Raw genomic sequence first — 18278 nt, 5'->3', positions numbered from 1 at the left:
AAAGTGACACTAAAAAAAAGCAATGACAGGTAATATAATTTTTTCTCATGCTTGCAATGTTGCTTGCTACTCGGACAGCTGTTTAAATTCAAATATCACATTGGATGCCAAATCATCGCATTGTGAAGACCATTTAAAGAATGCAAGGTTTCAGCTCTTAGAGAATCTGAAAAATTGGAGGACATCATTAGGTAATATTTGAATATTGCCTTCTGGTTGGTACACCACCATTAGTACAGCCACTTGGAAAAGAGAGAGAAATTGCAGGCTTCTCCACTTCCCCAACCCATGCCAGCCGTCTTTGAGAGGTCAAGAATGTGGAGTGGAAGGCAATCAGTTTTAACAGAAGTGCCTCTGTTCTGCAGTGAGTTAGCATCTTCAGGAGACACAAAGAGAAAGAAGGAGTGGATTTAAGGCAAGTCTGGGAGAGAAGAGGGGGCTAATCTGGAGAGATGGGAAGAAAAAGACTTAGAATTGCTGAAAAAAAGAGAAATGCTGTCAAAGCTTTTCATCTAGCACTCATCGGGGCAGATTCACAAGAATACCAATTGTAAAGGGAACAATTTATACTGCATGAGAAGAGGATGCTGATCGGCTGACAAGTAGACTCTGATTGGTAGAGGCATTGCCCTAGACTTAGGGAGGAACAACTCCTGAATATCTACCTAATCAAATATCCCAGGCCAGTCAACTCCTTGGCATAACATGCTCATGGCTCAAAACAGATCAGAAACCATCATTTCCACAATACTCACTACTCACCATCTGCATTCATCTCATCAACCCTTGATCCTATTCCTATCCAAATAATTATCCTTTTTCTTTATAATGCATATACATAATGCAGTGGTTTTCAAACTTCTCATCACAAATACTGACACGCTCCTTCAATCCCCTGCAAATAGATACTATCACACCTTAAAGACAACATCAATTACCCAGAGAAAGAACAGTACTATCACTACTTACGACATACTAGAACAAAGGTGCCGCTGAATTGAATTCAAAAAGTTTCACAAGTCTGACATCTTCACAGAAACGTACAGTTTGAGAATTTTAGTTTGAAAGCCACATATGAATTTATCATTCTGTTCCCACTGCCTTTAATTCAACTGATCCCACCAAATTTTAACAAATGCTTCTCTGTTTTTATAATATGAGAGTATTAATTTTTTTATGGTATTTGCTGTCCAAAGGGGAATCCAATCATCAAATTAAACCTGGTCCAGCCTTATTATCCTGTTATTACTGGGAATCCATTCATGATACCTACAATCCTCATCATGTAAAACAAAACAAAAAATGCTGCAAACCTGAAAGGAAAACAGAAAAAATACTGGAGAAACATGGCATCTGTAAGAAGAGTCAAGTTAGGGTTTCAAGTGTATCCTTAATCAAACACATCTCTGCCCAAGAGTCTCACACAAAAACTTTCAGATCTTTGCTGGCTGACTTGCTGTATATTTCCAGTATTTTTTGGTTTTACACCTTACTTGGAGAAGTGCAATATATACTCCCGCCCAGTACCTTGCATTCACGGTCTGTAAACAATCTTTCCTCTACATTATCCACTCCTATTAACGTTTCATACAAATTGAATATTACCTCCCAAAAAACCAAAAATAACCATTTAACTTCCTAGAATCTGTCCTCATTAATAAATCCTTGAAATCTGCAATCTCTGCTGAACCTTGCACAATTGTATCAATGTTGGTCTGAAGATTGGAATCCAATACAACACATAACATTCTAATTGTGGCTTCATCACTGACTTAGAACAGGTTAGGACAACCTGTTTTGGCTAATAGTCTTGGAAGTGCTTTAGATTTTCAACTGGGGGAAAGAGAGAAGTTTAAAAAGGGAATAAAACAGAAATCAGAAGAAGGAATTATAACATTCAAATGGCTGAAAACAACTAGGCTGGTTTCCTGCTCTAGATATTCAGATGTCAGAAATTTCACAAATATGGGAACAAATTGATCGATATGTCTGTTACAGAACAGATTTGGATCTTGCCCTCCAAACCAATGCTGCTCGCAAAGGCTGCATCTCAATACGTCAGAGAGAAAAACTTGGCGCCGGGATCATTAAGGCAATTGCTTCACACAACTGGTGTCACAACCTTGAGCAATGACCGAAAATCAAAGCTTCCACCTCTTGCTATGTGATAAATGAAGGTAATCAAGAGTCCCGAGTGTGCGCTAGGAAGGAAGAGGAAGATGTGCAGACCTATTGAATGAAGGTTGGGCATATGGACTCTGAACTCTACTAGGAATGTGTCACAGGACTATTAAACACTTTGAATAAGGGATGCTCTTTAAATTTCTGCAAATGTCATTAAAAAAACATAAAGGACACAAGGAAAGATAGACTTTTAAAAAGGACAATATTGATAAAACAAACCAATTCTTTTCAACCATCTACAATTTTTCACAGGATAATCTCTATCCAAACTATATTTGGTAGCATTCTCCATCCACTCAAAAGGTTGCGGTTTCAACTGTCTTTCCAGCAATTGAACACACAATCCAGCTCAGTTCTCCAGTGAAGTACCAAATACGGGCAACATTGTCGGAGGTATTAATTGGGTCATGTCTGTCTTTTGAAATAAACATTTAAGATCCCATAACACTATTGGCGGAGCATAGAACTCTCCCACATCCTGGCTAACATTTCCCCCTTAGCCACAACTGAAAACAGATTAAATGGTCATTCATCTCATTGCTGTTTATCAGATGTTGTTAGATGAAGTATGGTGGGAGAAGACTCCCGTGAAGCACAAACATCAGCACTGATCAGTTGGACAAAATAGCCTGTTAGCGCACTACAAATTCAATTTAATCGTGCTGCGTGTGCAACGCAGCTGCAGTTTCCTACTTAACAGTAACTGCACTTTTAAAATTAATCCACAGGATGTGGGCATCATTGGCAACACCAGACTTTATTGACCATTCCTAACTGTCCTGAAGAAAGTGGTTGTGAGCTACCTTCTTGAACTGCTGCAGCATGTAAAGTGAAGGTACTCCCACAGCGCTGTTAGGTAGGGAGTTCCAGGATTTTGACCCATCAATAGTGAAAGAAAGATAATATATTTTCAAGGCAGGAATGATGTGACTTAAAGGGAACTTGCAGGTTTGGTGTTCCCATGCGCCTGCCGCGCTTGTCTTTCCAGGATTAGAGGTCATGGGTTTGGGCATGCTGTCAAAAACCTTTGCAGTGGTTGCAAGGGAGTTATAGTAGTATCTTACAGTGAATGTTTCAGGGTGTGGAAGGGCGGCAGCAGGCTGGGGGCACAAATCAAGCAGGCTGCTTTGTCTTAAATGGTGTTAAATTTCAAGTGTTATTGGAGCTGCACTCATCCAGGCAAGTGGTTGAGTATAGCAAGTACTCCATCACATTCTTGTCTTATTCCTTGTGGATGGTGAAAAGGCTTTGGAGGGTCAGGAGGTGAGTCACTCACAGCAGAATATCCAGTCTCTGCTTGCTTCTGTAGCTACAATATCTGTGTGGCATTGATGCTCGCCCTCTCCTACCCCCTCCAAGATGCTGGGGGTAAGGATTGGTGATTTTAATGCCGTTGAATGTCAGAGGGAGATGGTTAGGTCCTCCCTTGTTGGAGATGGTCATTTCCTGGCACTTAAGTCGCAAGTAATATTCCTGCCAAACATCAGCCCAAACCTGAATGTTGTCCAGGTTTTGCTGCATATGTGCAAGGACTGCTCCATTACCTGAGCAGCTGCAAACAGAACGGAACACGGTGCAACCAGTCAACATCCCCACATCTGACCTTATGAAAGGAAGGTAGGTCATTAATGAGGCAGCTAGAGATGGTTGGTTTTAGGACACTGCCTTGAGGAACTCTTACAATGGTGTCCTGGGGCTGAGATAATTATTTAATTCCAATTATCATGACTTCAATTTTACTAGGGCTCCTTGATGTAACACTCGGTCAAATGCTTCTTTGATGTCAAGGGTAGTCACTCTCACCTCACCTCTGGTATTCAGTTCTTTTGTTCATGTTTGATCCAAGGCTGTAAGAGGTCTCTAAGTGGTCCTAGCAGAAGCCAAACTGAGCATTGGTGAGGAAGCGGCATTTGATGGCACTGTCAACAACATCTTCCAACACTTTGTTGATAATTGAGAGTAGATTGATGGGGCAGGCAATTGGCCAGATTAATTCTGTCCTGCTTTTTGTGGACAGGGCATGCCTGGGTAATTTTCTACTTTGTTGGGCTGTACTGGAACAGCTTGGCTAGAGGGTACAGCTAGTTCTGGAGCGTATGTCTTCACCACAACAGCTGGGATGTTGTCAGGACCCATAGCTTTTCCTGCATTCAGTGCATTCAGTCACTTTTTCATGTGACATGAAGTGAATCAACTGGCTGAAGACTGACATCTGTGATGGAGAGGATCTCAGGAGAAGGGCGAGAGGGGGCTTCCACTTGGCTCCTCAGGATTAAGATGGTTGAAAATGCTTCAGGCTGTCTTATAATAAATTACTTCAACAAAAATTCATCATAGACCAAAGACCATGAGATTGGTCCAACACAAAAGATTCGATACAAATTAAAGATTTTCATGTTATTTAATTTAACTTATTTAATCTCATTAGGAAAGCTTCTGGGGAAACTGAACTGGCCCAGCCATATAAATATTATGGCTACAAAAGCAGGTCAGAGGCTAGGAGTTCTGCGGCAAGTAACTCACTTCCTGACTCCCAAAGCCTGTCTGATATCTACAAGGCGCAAGTCAGGAGTGTAATGGAATAGTCTCCACTTGCCTGGATGAGTGCAGCTCCATTAAGACTCAAGAGGCTTGACACCATCCAGGACAAAGCTTGACTGGCACCCCATCCACCACCCCCAATATTCACTCCCTCCACCACCAACACACAGTGGCAGCAGTGTGTACCATCTACAAAATGCAATGCAGCAACTGGCAAAGGCTTCTTCATCAGCACCTTCCAAACCCGCGACCTCTACACCCAGAAGGACAAGGGCAGCAGATGCATGGGTACATCGCCACGTGGAAGTTCCCCTCCAAGCCACTCACCATCCTGGCTTGGAACTATATTGCCGTTCCATCAATGTCGCTAGGTCAAAATCCTGGAGCTCCCTCCCTAACAGCACTGTGGGTGTTTGCTACATTACAGGGGCTCGAGCGGTTCAAGCCACCGCCTTCTCATGGGCAACTAGGGATGGGCAATAAAAATGCTGTTTAGCCAGCGATGCCCATGTCCCATGAACGTACAAACAAGGAGGAGTAGGCCATTCAGCCCCTCGAGCCTGCTCCGCCATTTAATAAGATCATGGCTGATCTGATAGTAACCTGAAATCTGCATCCCACCTACTGCCGATAACCTACCACCCCCTTGCTTACCAAGAATCTATCCACCCCGCCTTAAAAATATTCAAATTCCACTATCTTTTCAGGAAGAGAGTTCCAAAGACTCACGACCCTCTGAGTGAAAAAACTTCGCTTCATCTCTGTTTTAAATGAGCGACCTCTTATTTTTAAACAGTGACCCCTAGTTCTAGATTCTCCCACAAGAGGAAACATCATCTCCACATTCACCCTGTCAAAACCCCTCAGGATCTTATATGTTTCAATCAAGTCACCTCTTACTCTTCTAAACTCTGGTGGATACAAGCCTTGTCTGTCCAACCTTTCCTCATTTTTGCTACGATATTGAAAAACGAAATTACTATTGGCGGCCTGCACATCCAAAATGTTTTGTGCTCCAGAAATTGCTGTATCCATCTTGACAAGCAACCCAATGCATTGTGGGGCTTCTCCTCAGTTGTTCTGCATCACACATGTTCAGGGTCAGGTGGGGTCACCACAAGATGCTGTTAGCCTGCACTCCCCTGGTTGTTTGGGTGCCAAGAACAGGGCATCTCGATAAAGTCAGTGACAGTTGAAAGTTTGGATCACTGGCGTAAGATGAGTTTGCTCAGATAGGATTTAAAGCTGGAGCGACGGAGTGAAGTGGCAAAAGCAGTTGCAAAGCTGAAGGGAATGGTAATGGGTAAAGATGTGTCTAGCGAAGATATGAATACCACTGCACTGCATGATACTTGTTTAAATCCTATACATCTCTAATTTTCCCCAGTTCTGATGAAAGATCATTGACCTGAAACATTAACACTGTTTCTTTCCCCATAGATGCTGCCAGACTTGCTAAATGTTTCCAGAATTTTCTGTTTTTATTATAAAGTATTGTCGTTTGTCTGGAAGGTTCCATACCAAGAAATTAACAGATGTACAGTGAGTTATAGTGAACAGCGTGTTAACGCAATTTGCCCAAAAAGTGGTGGATACGAAAACCAAAAGGTAGTAAATTAAATCTGTGAGTAACTGCACTTTTAACTGTTAAAAGCAGCATTCAGAATTTCATCACTAAAGAATTGCATTTTAAAAAGTTTGGAACCATACTGTCACTATGTGATCAGAATGCAAAGTTCAGTATTACTGTCTGAAAAAACTAATGCATATACAAGATCGGAGAAATTACAGAAGATGCTGAATTCCATTGGAGAGAATTCTACATTCAACCCAAAATTATTCTTATAGTATAATTGACTCATTACGTAATTTCTCACTGAATTTTTTAAAAGTATATTGTGCTGCTTTGGCATTTTGCCAATTTTTGTGCCTCATGTAATAGACGTTCATATTAGGAGGTGGGTTATAGAGTTGCACAGAATACTTGCTAGACCTACAAGTGATGCTGTGATTGTGAGTTAAGCAATTTGAAGCATCACATAACATTAGGTCCCTAAAAAATAGCTGCCATCTTAAACTGGTGCTTTGAATTTGCATATAGTTCCACATCTTGGCCAGTGGGTGGATCTGCAACTGTTCCAAGCTCAAACGGAATTCAGAAATCCAGAATGAGACAAACAGAAATAATTAGAGGATGAAACAAATAGAAAGACAGATAGAGCAGTGCCAGTAGATATCATGTGATGTATAATTTGGATACCGAATGCAACCGATACCATCAAATGACCCAAGACAGGGTGAGAAAGAAAATGAATATCACACTAGACCATAGAGAAATATTGTGTAGGTTCCTTTAAGAAGATAAGACTTCAGGTTTTTCTGCAAAATGGATACAGAGTGCCTCATTATAGTGAATCACAGAATTGTTACAGCACAGGAGGTGGCCACTTGGCCCATCGTGTTTGCACCGGCTCTCCGAATGAGAAATACACTTATACTCTCCCCCTTCTACCTGCAACCCTGCACATTCTTCCTTTTTAGATAACAGTCCAATTCCCTTTCGAATGCTTTGATTGAACCTGACTCCGCCACACTCTCAGGCAATGAATTCCAGACCTAAACCACTCGATTCATGAACAAGTTTTTCTCATATCACTTTTGCTTCTTTTGTTAATTACTTAAAAGCTGTGTCCTCTCGTTCTCGACCCTTTCTTGTCTTTTAATATCTCCTGCCCTTCACCCTATTACAGACCTTCTCTTATGTCCCTTTTCCACCTTCCCCCCACCTTTCACTTGCTTAAAGCCTATTACATTTCTAACTATTCCCAGCTCTGTTGAAAGGTCATCATCCCAAAACTTTAACCCTAATTCTCTCTCCACAGATACTACCTGACCTGAGTATTGCCATCATTTTCTGTTTTTATTTTCAATTTCCAAACTCCGTAGTATTTTGTTTCAGCAGAGGCAATTCAGATACGTTAATGTTGGCCTTGCCACTGACATCCACATCCCATGAATGACTAAATCTCCAATGTCTTAAATTCAAGGGACATCGATCTGAACATCTTTGGTGGACAACTGGTTTAACCATCAATCTCCAGATCTGGTTGGAATGCCTAAAGCATTATCAGACCCTGCTCTCCATCACTAAACTACCCACTATTCAAAGGTCATCCAGTGGCACAAAGGGTAACCTCTGACTTCTCCTCTCCAACACAAACCACCTTCTTCAACCACCCACCCCTCCCTCACCTCAAACAGGGAGCTCAGACTTTTTTGTTACCATTCGTTCAGCTGCACTGGGAGTCATTATGTGGCTACAGTTTGACTTGGTTAAGGCACAAACTGCCGTTGAAGAGTTATCTGCCTGTTAATCCGCTATTTTGTGCTGGAAAATATATAATCTCTCCGTGTACCTCACCCGAACAACCACTCTACATATATGAGTGAGTGAGCACTGGCAGGTCAACCCAGAAATCAAACTTGGGACCTGCCCAGTCTATGTAGCTCAGTACCACACCACACAATGCATTTACCTAATGACTTTGGGGGAACCTCATGAGTTGCTTTTAAAATCCTGTAATAATTCACTTGAAAGGCACATGAAATCACATATCAGTAGATTTGTATTTTGAGTAGCTGTGCATTTTATGTGATTGCTTGATCCTAAAGCTGAGAGAAATGTGTCCCCAATCTGATCGGCTGCTGTTGGCATTAATGAAATACTCACCTTTGCAGTTCGCTGATTTCATTGCTGATGGCATCCAGCTCTTTGATGCCAGTGAAATCTCCCGAGCCGACCGAACTTGTGCTATCCTATTGGGAGAACAGAGAAATGGAAAAGTCCATCATAAAGGAGGTTAAAAAAAGACTAACTATTTCAGAGTTAAAAACATAAGTTCACTAGTAGCTGAACAACTATTTTGAATAAAAACAGAAAATACTGGAAATACTCAGCAAGTCAGGTGGCACCTGTGGAGAGAGAATCCGAGTTCACATTTTAGGTCAATTGAAACATTAACTCTGTTTCTCTCTCCACATGCTGTGAGATCTGCTGAGTATTTTCAGCATTTTCTGTTTTTATTTCAGATTTCCACAATCATTCTGCTTTTCAACTATTTTGAGTAGATAAGTGATTCTGTGAAGCCTGAGATGATGAATACAGGTCTGCTTGGTGATGGGCTACTGTGGTATCAGCTTTGTAATGCTACAGACTCCCAATGAGTTACTTCTGCTCAAGAGCTCCTTCTGATGGCAAAAAGTAGGGACTGCAGCCTCACACTTCAAAAAGAGACACCTTTAATTATTTTGCAGTTTAGGCCTTGTCTTGTGTAATTCTCAAACTTGTGAACTTAAAAATAACTGCATTTGACTATTAGTTTCATAAATCCAGACCAACAATGCAAAAATGAGTAGTGCATCAACTTTAATTACAGGTTAAGCTGAAAATGCTGAAATAGATGCTCATTTCTCAGGATCTGGACAATTTGGCAAGGCTGCAATTTTTGCCCATCCTTAATTGCCCAGAAGGCAGTGTGAGCCTTTGTCCTTCAACCTCTGCAGTCCTTGTAATGATTAGGCAGGAACCCAGTGATGATGAATGGTTATACATGTCTATGTCAGAATGACATGCAACTTGGAGGTGATGGTGTTCCCACGATTTTGTTGCTATTGTTCTTTTCAGTGGTAAAGGTCACGGGGAGAGAGGGTATTGTCAAAGTAACCGTGGTGAGGTACTGCCATGTATCCTGTAGATCATACACACCAGCAGCCACAATGGGCGGATGATGAAGAGAGTGGATTTGAGTTCAGTGGCAGATGCTCCAAGTGGACTCCTGTATCCTGGATGGTGCTGGGTTGCTTGAATATTGTTCCAGCTGCATCATCCAGTAAATAATAAATATTTCATCACGTTCCGGACTTGAGCCTTGGAGAAGCTTCAAGGGCTTCAGAAGGTAAGTCACTCAACACAGAGTTCCCAGTTTCTATTCTGGCAGCCACTGCATTGATATCATGGCTAGTTCCGTTCAGTTCTTGGTCAATAGTGACTCACCAAATTCTTGGTGGGAGATCCAGCGATGATGTGGCATCAAGGAGAGTTGGGTGGGAAGGAGGAAACAAAATATCAGAGGGTGTGAAACAGAAATGTGGTAAAAGATTGTGTACTGGCCACATCCATCCACACAATGGAACAGCAGCTGAAAAGGTGATAAAGTGGTTATCATGACACATCTGCCACTACAGACAACGCTTCCTTTCAGGAAGAACCAAGTGCCAAGATGGCTCAACAGATAAAGTACTACCCAGTGTGAAACCACTCAGAAGTTCCACCATCAATCCCTGGTCTGTGCCATGCTACTTTGAGGTGGCAGTAGGTACGCTATTGTTCGTCTAAGCACTCCTGACCACCATGAAATTAAATAAATCAGCCTATTCTCAACCCAATGGCAAAAATCTTGCAGGTGTGACAACAGGTTATGGAAAGGTTTTGGCTCAGCTGTAATGACCTCATGACCAAATACAACAGAATGTCTAAGCTCGCATAAGGAACACAATTGGCAAGGTACCTGATGACGAACACCTGTGGAACTGTACCCAGCGTGACTTCATGGTTCCAGGGAAATATAGGAGGCATTTTTAATGAAACAGAAAGGAAACTCAATAGTTCAGCACAATTGCATGTTTGCTTTCATCTGGACTGAAGCCAGTGTGGTACTGTCAATAGAGAAGACTGTTGATCACCTACTCAATTCAGTGTTTCGATTTGATACAATTACTGCTAATGATTTTAAAACAAGTTACCTTTTTGCAAAGGAAACATCTAGTTGAGAGGGCAAATAAACACCTCACTGAACAGATTCCAGAAGAAGATGCAATTATACCAAGGTCACTGCTCTATATTTTGCTCACTGTGCATATTTTCCGGTACATTGTGCAAGCACACAAGTCTGATAAATCAATATCCCAGTATCATCAGGGAATGCTTTAGGTCAGTGTACAATCTGCCTTTCAGCTTTCTCTCTCATGCTCACAGCAATGCAGATTATTGCAGATGCAGCTCTGTTTAACTCTAGACTCTGTTTGGACCACATATGTTAAGCCACATGGAGCTCAGCCCTGATTAATGTCTCTATAGGTGCTATGGGCAAGGGGTATTTTCTTTAGACAATTAGCACCATTTATATTACTCTTCAATTTGCTGTCTTACCGGCACTAACCTATCTTTCAGCCAAAACCATCACAGCAGTCAAGTTTGGCCTGGACCAGTGAAGATGAGCCATTGCAGCATGGGATGGGGTTGCCCAGTCCAAGGAAGTCAACCAGGCTCAATACCAATCTGTCCTACGTTAAGGAATGGCAATCACGTAGCATGACACATACTGACATTTACGCCACTCATGCAAAGCAAATCCAATACTACTGCTCGTAAAGGAAGCTGTGCCTCTGATTTACAAGGCAGCATTTGTGCAGTAAGTTCAGCACTGCAGTGATGTTTACTTGCAAAACAGGAAACTGACAAAAGTCTTTAAATAAAATTCCAAACAAGGGAAAAAGATAAATTCATGAATGAGAACAAAGAGCGCAGAAACTGAGGTAAACAAATGCATAAAGCGCAGACTGCACAATAATCCTTCAAAATTCCTACAATCTCCCACGTAAACTTGCTAAATGCATGATGTATAAGCAGTGACTGACAGGTGCTTTCCCAGAGAAAAAGAGAAAACTGGAAGAAGGTTAAAGAGAGAATTAAGAGATGTTCAAAAATTAGTGAGAGATTTAATAGAGTAAAGAGAAAGAATGACAGGAGGGTTGGTAACCCGATGATACGGATTTTAAGATTATTGCCAACCAAAGTCAGGGAAACAAACAATTTTTTTTTTACTCTCGAGTTTTTATGATCTGGAATGCATTGCCTGAAAAAGTAGTGGAAGCAACAATAACTTTCAAAGGGGAATTGTGTATACACTATAAAAGGAAAACATTTGCACTGCTATGGCGAGAGCAGGGGTGTGAAATTAAGTGGTAGGTATTTCAGACAGCAGGCACAGGGATAAATGGTCTCCTTCTGTACTGTTTGATTCTAAAACAATCAGGTCCTTTAGCGGTCAGTTTCACCGCATTTCATTTGTCATATCTACAATCCGTTCTCTACATCAACAGCAGTATGCAGTGTAAGAAGCCCCAAAAAGGGAAAGGTAGAAAAATATGTTTTCCTCACAAAACAAAGTTGTTAAGGGCGAGGGCTTTTATCTAACATTCAAAACAAAACCTCTGATTTACAAGCTGTGAAGAAATCAATCATAACATTACATTTTAATTCCCCTTAAAGATCACCAGTGCATGTGTATGCTGCTGTGCATTTAGGGTGATAACAGCATGGTCAAGCTGACCTTTAGACTATTTCCTGTAGACACTGATTTTAATCTGTGGAAAGCCAGGATCCAGAAAGCACTGAGCAGAGAACAACACACACAATGCTGCAATGGATCATCAGTAAACCACTGAAATCAAACTCCTTTAGCACTCAATTTAAAGCAGGATGCAAGCAGCCAAGTGTTTTGTAGTGGCCTTTTCCAAAATGCTAAAGCATGAATAATGTTGTATTGAATAATACAGCCAAACAACATTAAGCATAGATTCAAGCTAATTCAGGTATCTATGCAGAGGTACATCAGTAAGTAAATCCAACAAGCATCTCAGGCCTCTGCATTTGTATAATACAGGCTACACATGTAAATGGCTCCAATGCTAGCAGTGCAATAGAGCATTCAGCAAACTAGAAATTAATGACTCATTAATAAATGCGCAATCAATTACATAAGAAGAATAAAGATTGGAAACTTCTAAACTACATTTTCTCTAAATCTGTATGAAAAGTACTCCACCCACACACACACAAACACTTAAACTCTGCAGTGCATTTGAAGAATAGCACCCAGTTTGAAGTATCTGGGTTTTATGATGCATATCACCAAAGCTGCAATGTAGTGTTGTGTCTTGGGAACAAGATCTGACCCATTCACAATTCATGCCCAAAGTAACCAATTCACCAGAGATAATCAGGTTTGCACTAACCCTCTGCATTGTCGTGGGAAACCTACAACAGAAATGGACGTGATAGTTAGGATAGGTTCAAATTGTTCCTCAAAATTGCAAAGTTCTCCTCTAACCCATTGTAAAAGTTAGCTTTTACTCCAGAGCATCTTTGCAACATCTAAACTGAGGCTTTATTCAACTCAAACTTTCAATTTAAACTAGAATGGCAGGGGGATGGGAACCTGAACAGAGAGACAGGGGAGGGGGAACTAAGATTGCACTGAAAGACAGAAAAGTAAGAAGCAAAAGTGGAAGGCAGAAAAAACAAGGGCGAAAATAAATGGGATCATAGTGCAAATAAAGCTAAGACGGCTAACAGGGTTAAAAAGACAAGTCTAAAGACATTGTATCTTAATGCACACAGCATTCACAATAAGGTAGATGAATTAACAGCGCAAATAAATATAAAGTTATGATATAGTTGCAATTACAGAGACATGGCTGCAGGGTGACCAAGGATGAGTACTGAACACCCAGGGGTATTCAATATTTAGAAAGGACAGACAAATAGGGAAAGGAAGTGGGGTAGCATTGTTAGTAAAGGAGGAAATCAGTGCAATAGTGAGGAAGGGTACTGACTTGGAAAATCATGATGTGGAATCTGTTTGGGTGGAGATAAGAAATACCAAGGGGTGTTGGTGGGAGTTGCCTATAGGCCCCAAACAATAATGGAGGTGTAAGGGAAGGCATTAAGCAGGAAATTAAAGATGCATGCAATAAGGGTACAACTATAATCATAGGTGACTTTAATCTACATATAGATTGGACAAGCCAATCTAGCAATAATACTGTGGAAGGGGGTTCCCTGAAGTGTATAAGTGATGGTTTTTTAGACCAATACGTTGAGGAGCCAACTAGAGAGCAGGCTACCCTAGACTGGGTATTGTGCAATGAGAAAGGATTAATTAACAATCTTGTTGCGCCTTGGGGAAGAGCAACCATAAAATGATAGAATTGTTCATTAGAATGGAGAGTGAAGAAGTTGATTCCGAAAGTAGGGGTCTGAATCTAAATAAAGCGAACTATGACTGTATGAGGCATGAGTTGGCAATGATGGATTGGGGAATCTTACTAAAAGGGTTGACAGTGGATAGGCAATGGCTAATATTTAAGGAACTTATGCATGAATTACAATAATTATTCATTCCTGTCTGGCACAAAATAAAACAGGAAAGGTGGCTCAACCATGGTTTACAAAAGAAATTAGGGATAGTATTAGATCCAAAGGGGAGACATATAAAATTGCCAGAAAAAGCAGCAAACCTGAGGATTGGGAGCAGTTTAGAATTCAGCAAAAGTGGGCAAAAAGATTGATCAAGAAGGGGAAAATGGAGTATGAGAGCAAACTTGAAAGGAACATTAAAACTGACTGTAAAAGCTTCTATAAATATGTGAAGAGAAAAAGATTAGCGAAGGCAAACATAGGTCCCTTACAGTCAGAAACGGAGGAAGTTATAATGGGGAACAAAGAAATGGCAGAAGAACTGAACACATTTTTTGGTTCTGTCTTCGCAAAAGAGGACAGAAATAATTTCCCAGAAATGTTAGGGAACCAAGGGTCTAGTGAGAGAGAGGAATTGAAGAAAATTGGTATTAGTAAAAAAAGAACATGGTGCCAAAGAAATTAATGGGGTTAAAGGGCTGAAAAATCCCCAGGGCCTGATAATCTACATCCCAGAGTGCTAAAGGAAGTGGCCCTGGAAATATTGGATGCATTGTTGATCATCTTCCAAAATTTGATAGACTCTTGAGCAGTTCCTACAGATTGGAGGGTGGCAAATGTAACCCCACTATTTAAAAAAGGAGGGAGAGAAAAAACAGGATTACAGACCAATTAGCCTAACATCAGTAGTGGGGAAAATGCTAGCGTCTATTATAAAAGACATGGTAACAGAACACTTGGAAAGCATTAAAGGGATTAGAGTCAGCATGGGCTTATGAAAGGGAAATCATGTTTAACTAATCTACTGGAGTTTTTTGAGGATGTAACTTGTAGAATAGATAAGGGAGAACCAGTGGATGTGGTGTATTTGGATTTCAAGAAGGCTTTTGATAAGGTCCCACATAAAAGGCTAGTGGGCAAAATTAAAGCACATGGGATTGGGGGTAGTATACTGGCATGGATTGAGAATTGGTTGACAGACCAGAAACAGAGAGTGGGAATAAATGGGTCTTTTTCCAGGTGGCAGGCAGTGACTAGTGGTGTACCACAGGGATCAGTACTTGGGCCCCAGCTATTCACGATATATATATATAAATGACTTAGATGAGGGAACCAAATGCAATATTTCCAAGTTTGCTGATGACACAAAACTGGGCTGGGTTGTGAGGAGAATGCAAGGAGGCTTCAGGGCGATTTAGACAAGTTGTGTGCGTGGGCAAAACAATGGCAGACGCAGTATACCGTGGATAAATGTGAAGTTATACTCTTCGGTGTGAAAAACAGAAAGGCAGAGTATTATTTAAATGGTGATATATTGGGAAATGTGGATGTATAAAGGGATCTGGATGTCCTTGTACACCAGTCAATGAAAGTAAATAGGCAGGGGCAGCACGCACTTAGGAAGGCAAATGGTATGTTGGCCTTCATTGCAAGAGGATTTGAGTTCAAAAGTAGGGATGTCTTACTGCAGTTATACAGGGCCTTGGTGAGACCACACTTGGGAGTATTGCATGTGGTTTTGGTCTTCCTACTTAAGAAAGGATATACTTGCCATAGAGGGAGTGCAGCGAAGGTTCACTAAGCTGATGCTAGGGGTGGCAGGACTGTCGTATGAGGAGGAATTGGTTCGACTGGGCTTGTATTCACTAGAGTTTAGAAGAATGAGAGGAGATCTGGTTGAAATTTATAAAATTCTAAGAGGAGATCTGGTTGAAATTTATAAAATTCTAACAGGACTAGACAGATTGGATGCAGGGAAGATGTTTCCTCTGGTTGGGGAGTCTAGAACCAGGGGCCACAGTCTCAGGATATGAGGCAAGCCATTCAGGACTGAGGTGAGGAAAAATTTCTTCACTCGGACAGTGGTCAACCTGTGGAATTCTCTCTCACAGAGGGCTGTGGAGGCCAGGTCACTAAGTGTATTCAAGAAAGAAATTGAGAAGTTTTTGGATATAGGAGCATCAAAGGGTATGGAGAGAAAGCGGGAATATGGCATTGAGAAAGAGGATCGGCCATGATTATATTGAATGATGGGGCAGGCTTAAAGGGCCGAATGGACGACTCCTGCTCCTGGTGTCTATGTGTCTATTCTAACTCAGCCACACAAAGTCTCTGTTTTTTAACATTAGTAACATTTATACTATACAAATTTAAGGGGCAGAAGCTAAACTGTAAATGCATACCAGACACCTCACGGGATCTATGGGCATCAGTACAAAATAGCCATGCTATCCTTTCTCAAAGTGCACACCTAGAGAAGGTATTCTTGTTTGGGAATGATGATTACACTTTACAGGAACAAGAATGGGTCACTGAGCCCCTAGGATCTGTTTCATCATTTCATCAGATCATTGCTAATCTGTACCTAATAGAACAACACAGCTGGTTGCATCTCATCTACCCTCAATAGATATGCACCAGAGGATTATCCACAAGGAGGAAAAGATAGAGACTGATGTTGAGGCTCACCAATAAGATGCTTTCACGTGGCTTTGACCAGCAACACTGGCAAAACATATTTCTCCACTGACTTTCTTCAAAAACCACAACCACAGGGACTCATATCAAGGAATCACGATGTTAGAGGATCAAAACTTATCTTAAAAATAATGACTATATGCGGTCTCCAATGCATATGGTGGGTGCACTTGTGCGGATGCAATTTACCCCCTATACACAATGACAGGTGCAACAGCTCTGGTCAAAGCCCCTTAGTTTTAATTGGGAGTGTTCACTATTACGCTGAACATCAGGACAGACATACCTGCATAGGGATTACTATCACGCCCAGAACAAAGGGGACGATAGCGATCCTCATGCGAGATTCCTGTGAATATGCGAATTTTTAAAAATTCTTTCGTGGGATGTGAGCGTCACTGGCTAATCCAACTTCTATTGTCCATTCCTAATTGTCCTTGAGAAGATGTTGGTGAGCCGTTTTCTTGAAACGCTGCTGTCCATGATACACCTGCAATGCTGGTAGGGAGGCTGTTCCAGAATTTTGATTCAGTGACAGTGAAGGAACGGCAATATAGTTCCAAGTCAGGATGTTGTGTGGCTCTGAGGGGAAGTGGCAGGTGGTGCTAATCCCAAGTGTCTGCAGCCCTTGTCCTTCTAAGCGATAGAGATCGCAGTTTGGAAGGTGCTATCAAAAGAGCCTTAGTGAGTTGCTGCAGTGCATCTTGTAGATAGTACACACTGCCACTGTACATCAAAGGTGGTGTAGGAAGTGAATATTTAAGTTGATGGTGCTAATTGGGCATTGCCCTGGACGGTGTCGAGCTTCTTGAGCGTTGTTGGAGCAGCATTCATCTGGGCAAGTGCAGAGTATGCCATCACATTCTTGACTTGTGCTTGTAGATGGACAACAGACTTTGGGGAGACACGGAGGTACTACTTGCCTCAGAATTCTCAGCCTCTGACCTGCTCTTGTGCCACAGTATTTATATGGCTGGACCAGCTAAATTTCTGGTCAATGGTAATCCCATGATGTTGATAGTTGGTGAGTTCAGTGATGGTAATGCCACTAAATGTCATGGGGAGATGTTTGTTGGAGATGGTCATTGCCTGGCACTTGTGTGGCATGAATATTACTTGCCACTTATCAACCCAAGTCTGAATGTTATCCAGGTCTCGTTGCATATGGATATGGCCTGTTTCAGTATCTGAGGAGTTGTGAATGGTGAACATTGTGCAGTCATCAGCGAAAATCCCCACTTCTGACCTTATGATAGAAGGGAGGTCATTGATAAAGCAGCTGAAGATGGTTGAGCCTAGGACACTACGCTGAGGAACTCATGCAGCAATGTCCAGGGACCAAGATGATATCCATACATATACATAGACCACTATACTAATGTACTATATAGATCACAACTGAAGAAATTAAACAACATTGCAAGCAATACAGCCGGCTTTATTTAAATTACTGACTTATCGAAAGCTCTTGCTATCAGTGCACCTAAACAAGGTGTGAACTGGTGAGTAAACACAGCTGTTTCTGGGCAAAATAGAAGAGCACTTAGGACGCGATAAGCAGCAACTTTGAAATGTATTTTAATCCAATGATTAATGGCTATTATCACTTTTTAGCCGGTATAAGTGGCTGCCAGTTTAAATATGAATGTTTTAAGTAGTGGGGCCTGTATTTACATTACGTTATACAAACTCCTTCACTTAGTCATCACAGGATTACATGTCAAAACTAAAACTACACACAGGTTTACACCCACAAAGCAGACAGTGAGCGACCAAATCATTTCTGAAACAAAAACAGAATTACCTGGAAAAACTC

At 41.3% G+C, this 18278-nt stretch overlaps 1 protein-coding gene and 1 long non-coding RNA gene across 22 annotated transcripts in view; one reads left to right on the top strand and one right to left on the bottom strand.

The window, feature by feature from the left end:
• The window catches only part of eps15l1a (epidermal growth factor receptor pathway substrate 15-like 1a), a 389837-nt gene that overhangs the window by 213454 nt on the left and 158105 nt on the right, over window positions 1-18278 (bottom strand). For all 19 annotated transcript variants that reach the window (XR_013578464.1, XM_078555608.1, XM_078555606.1 and 16 more), the window contains one exon: window positions 8456-8541. Coding sequence is in view for 18 of the 19 variants with exons in the window: in XM_078555608.1 (XP_078411734.1) it covers window positions 8456-8541 (86 nt within the window). In the remaining variant the exon portion in view is untranslated. The remainder of the gene's footprint in view (window positions 1-8455; window positions 8542-18278) is intronic.
• LOC144688728 (uncharacterized) overlaps window positions 1-18278 on the top strand; it is a 114821-nt gene that overhangs the window by 3426 nt on the left and 93117 nt on the right. The gene's annotated exons all lie outside the window — the stretch shown is intronic.

Source organism: Cetorhinus maximus, chromosome 13 (assembly GCF_964194155.1).
Source record: "Cetorhinus maximus chromosome 13, sCetMax3.hap1.1, whole genome shotgun sequence".
Lineage (NCBI taxonomy): Eukaryota > Metazoa > Chordata > Chondrichthyes > Lamniformes > Cetorhinidae > Cetorhinus > Cetorhinus maximus.
Note: the sequence above shows the minus strand (reverse complement) of the source record. Positions and strands in the feature narration are given on the sequence as shown.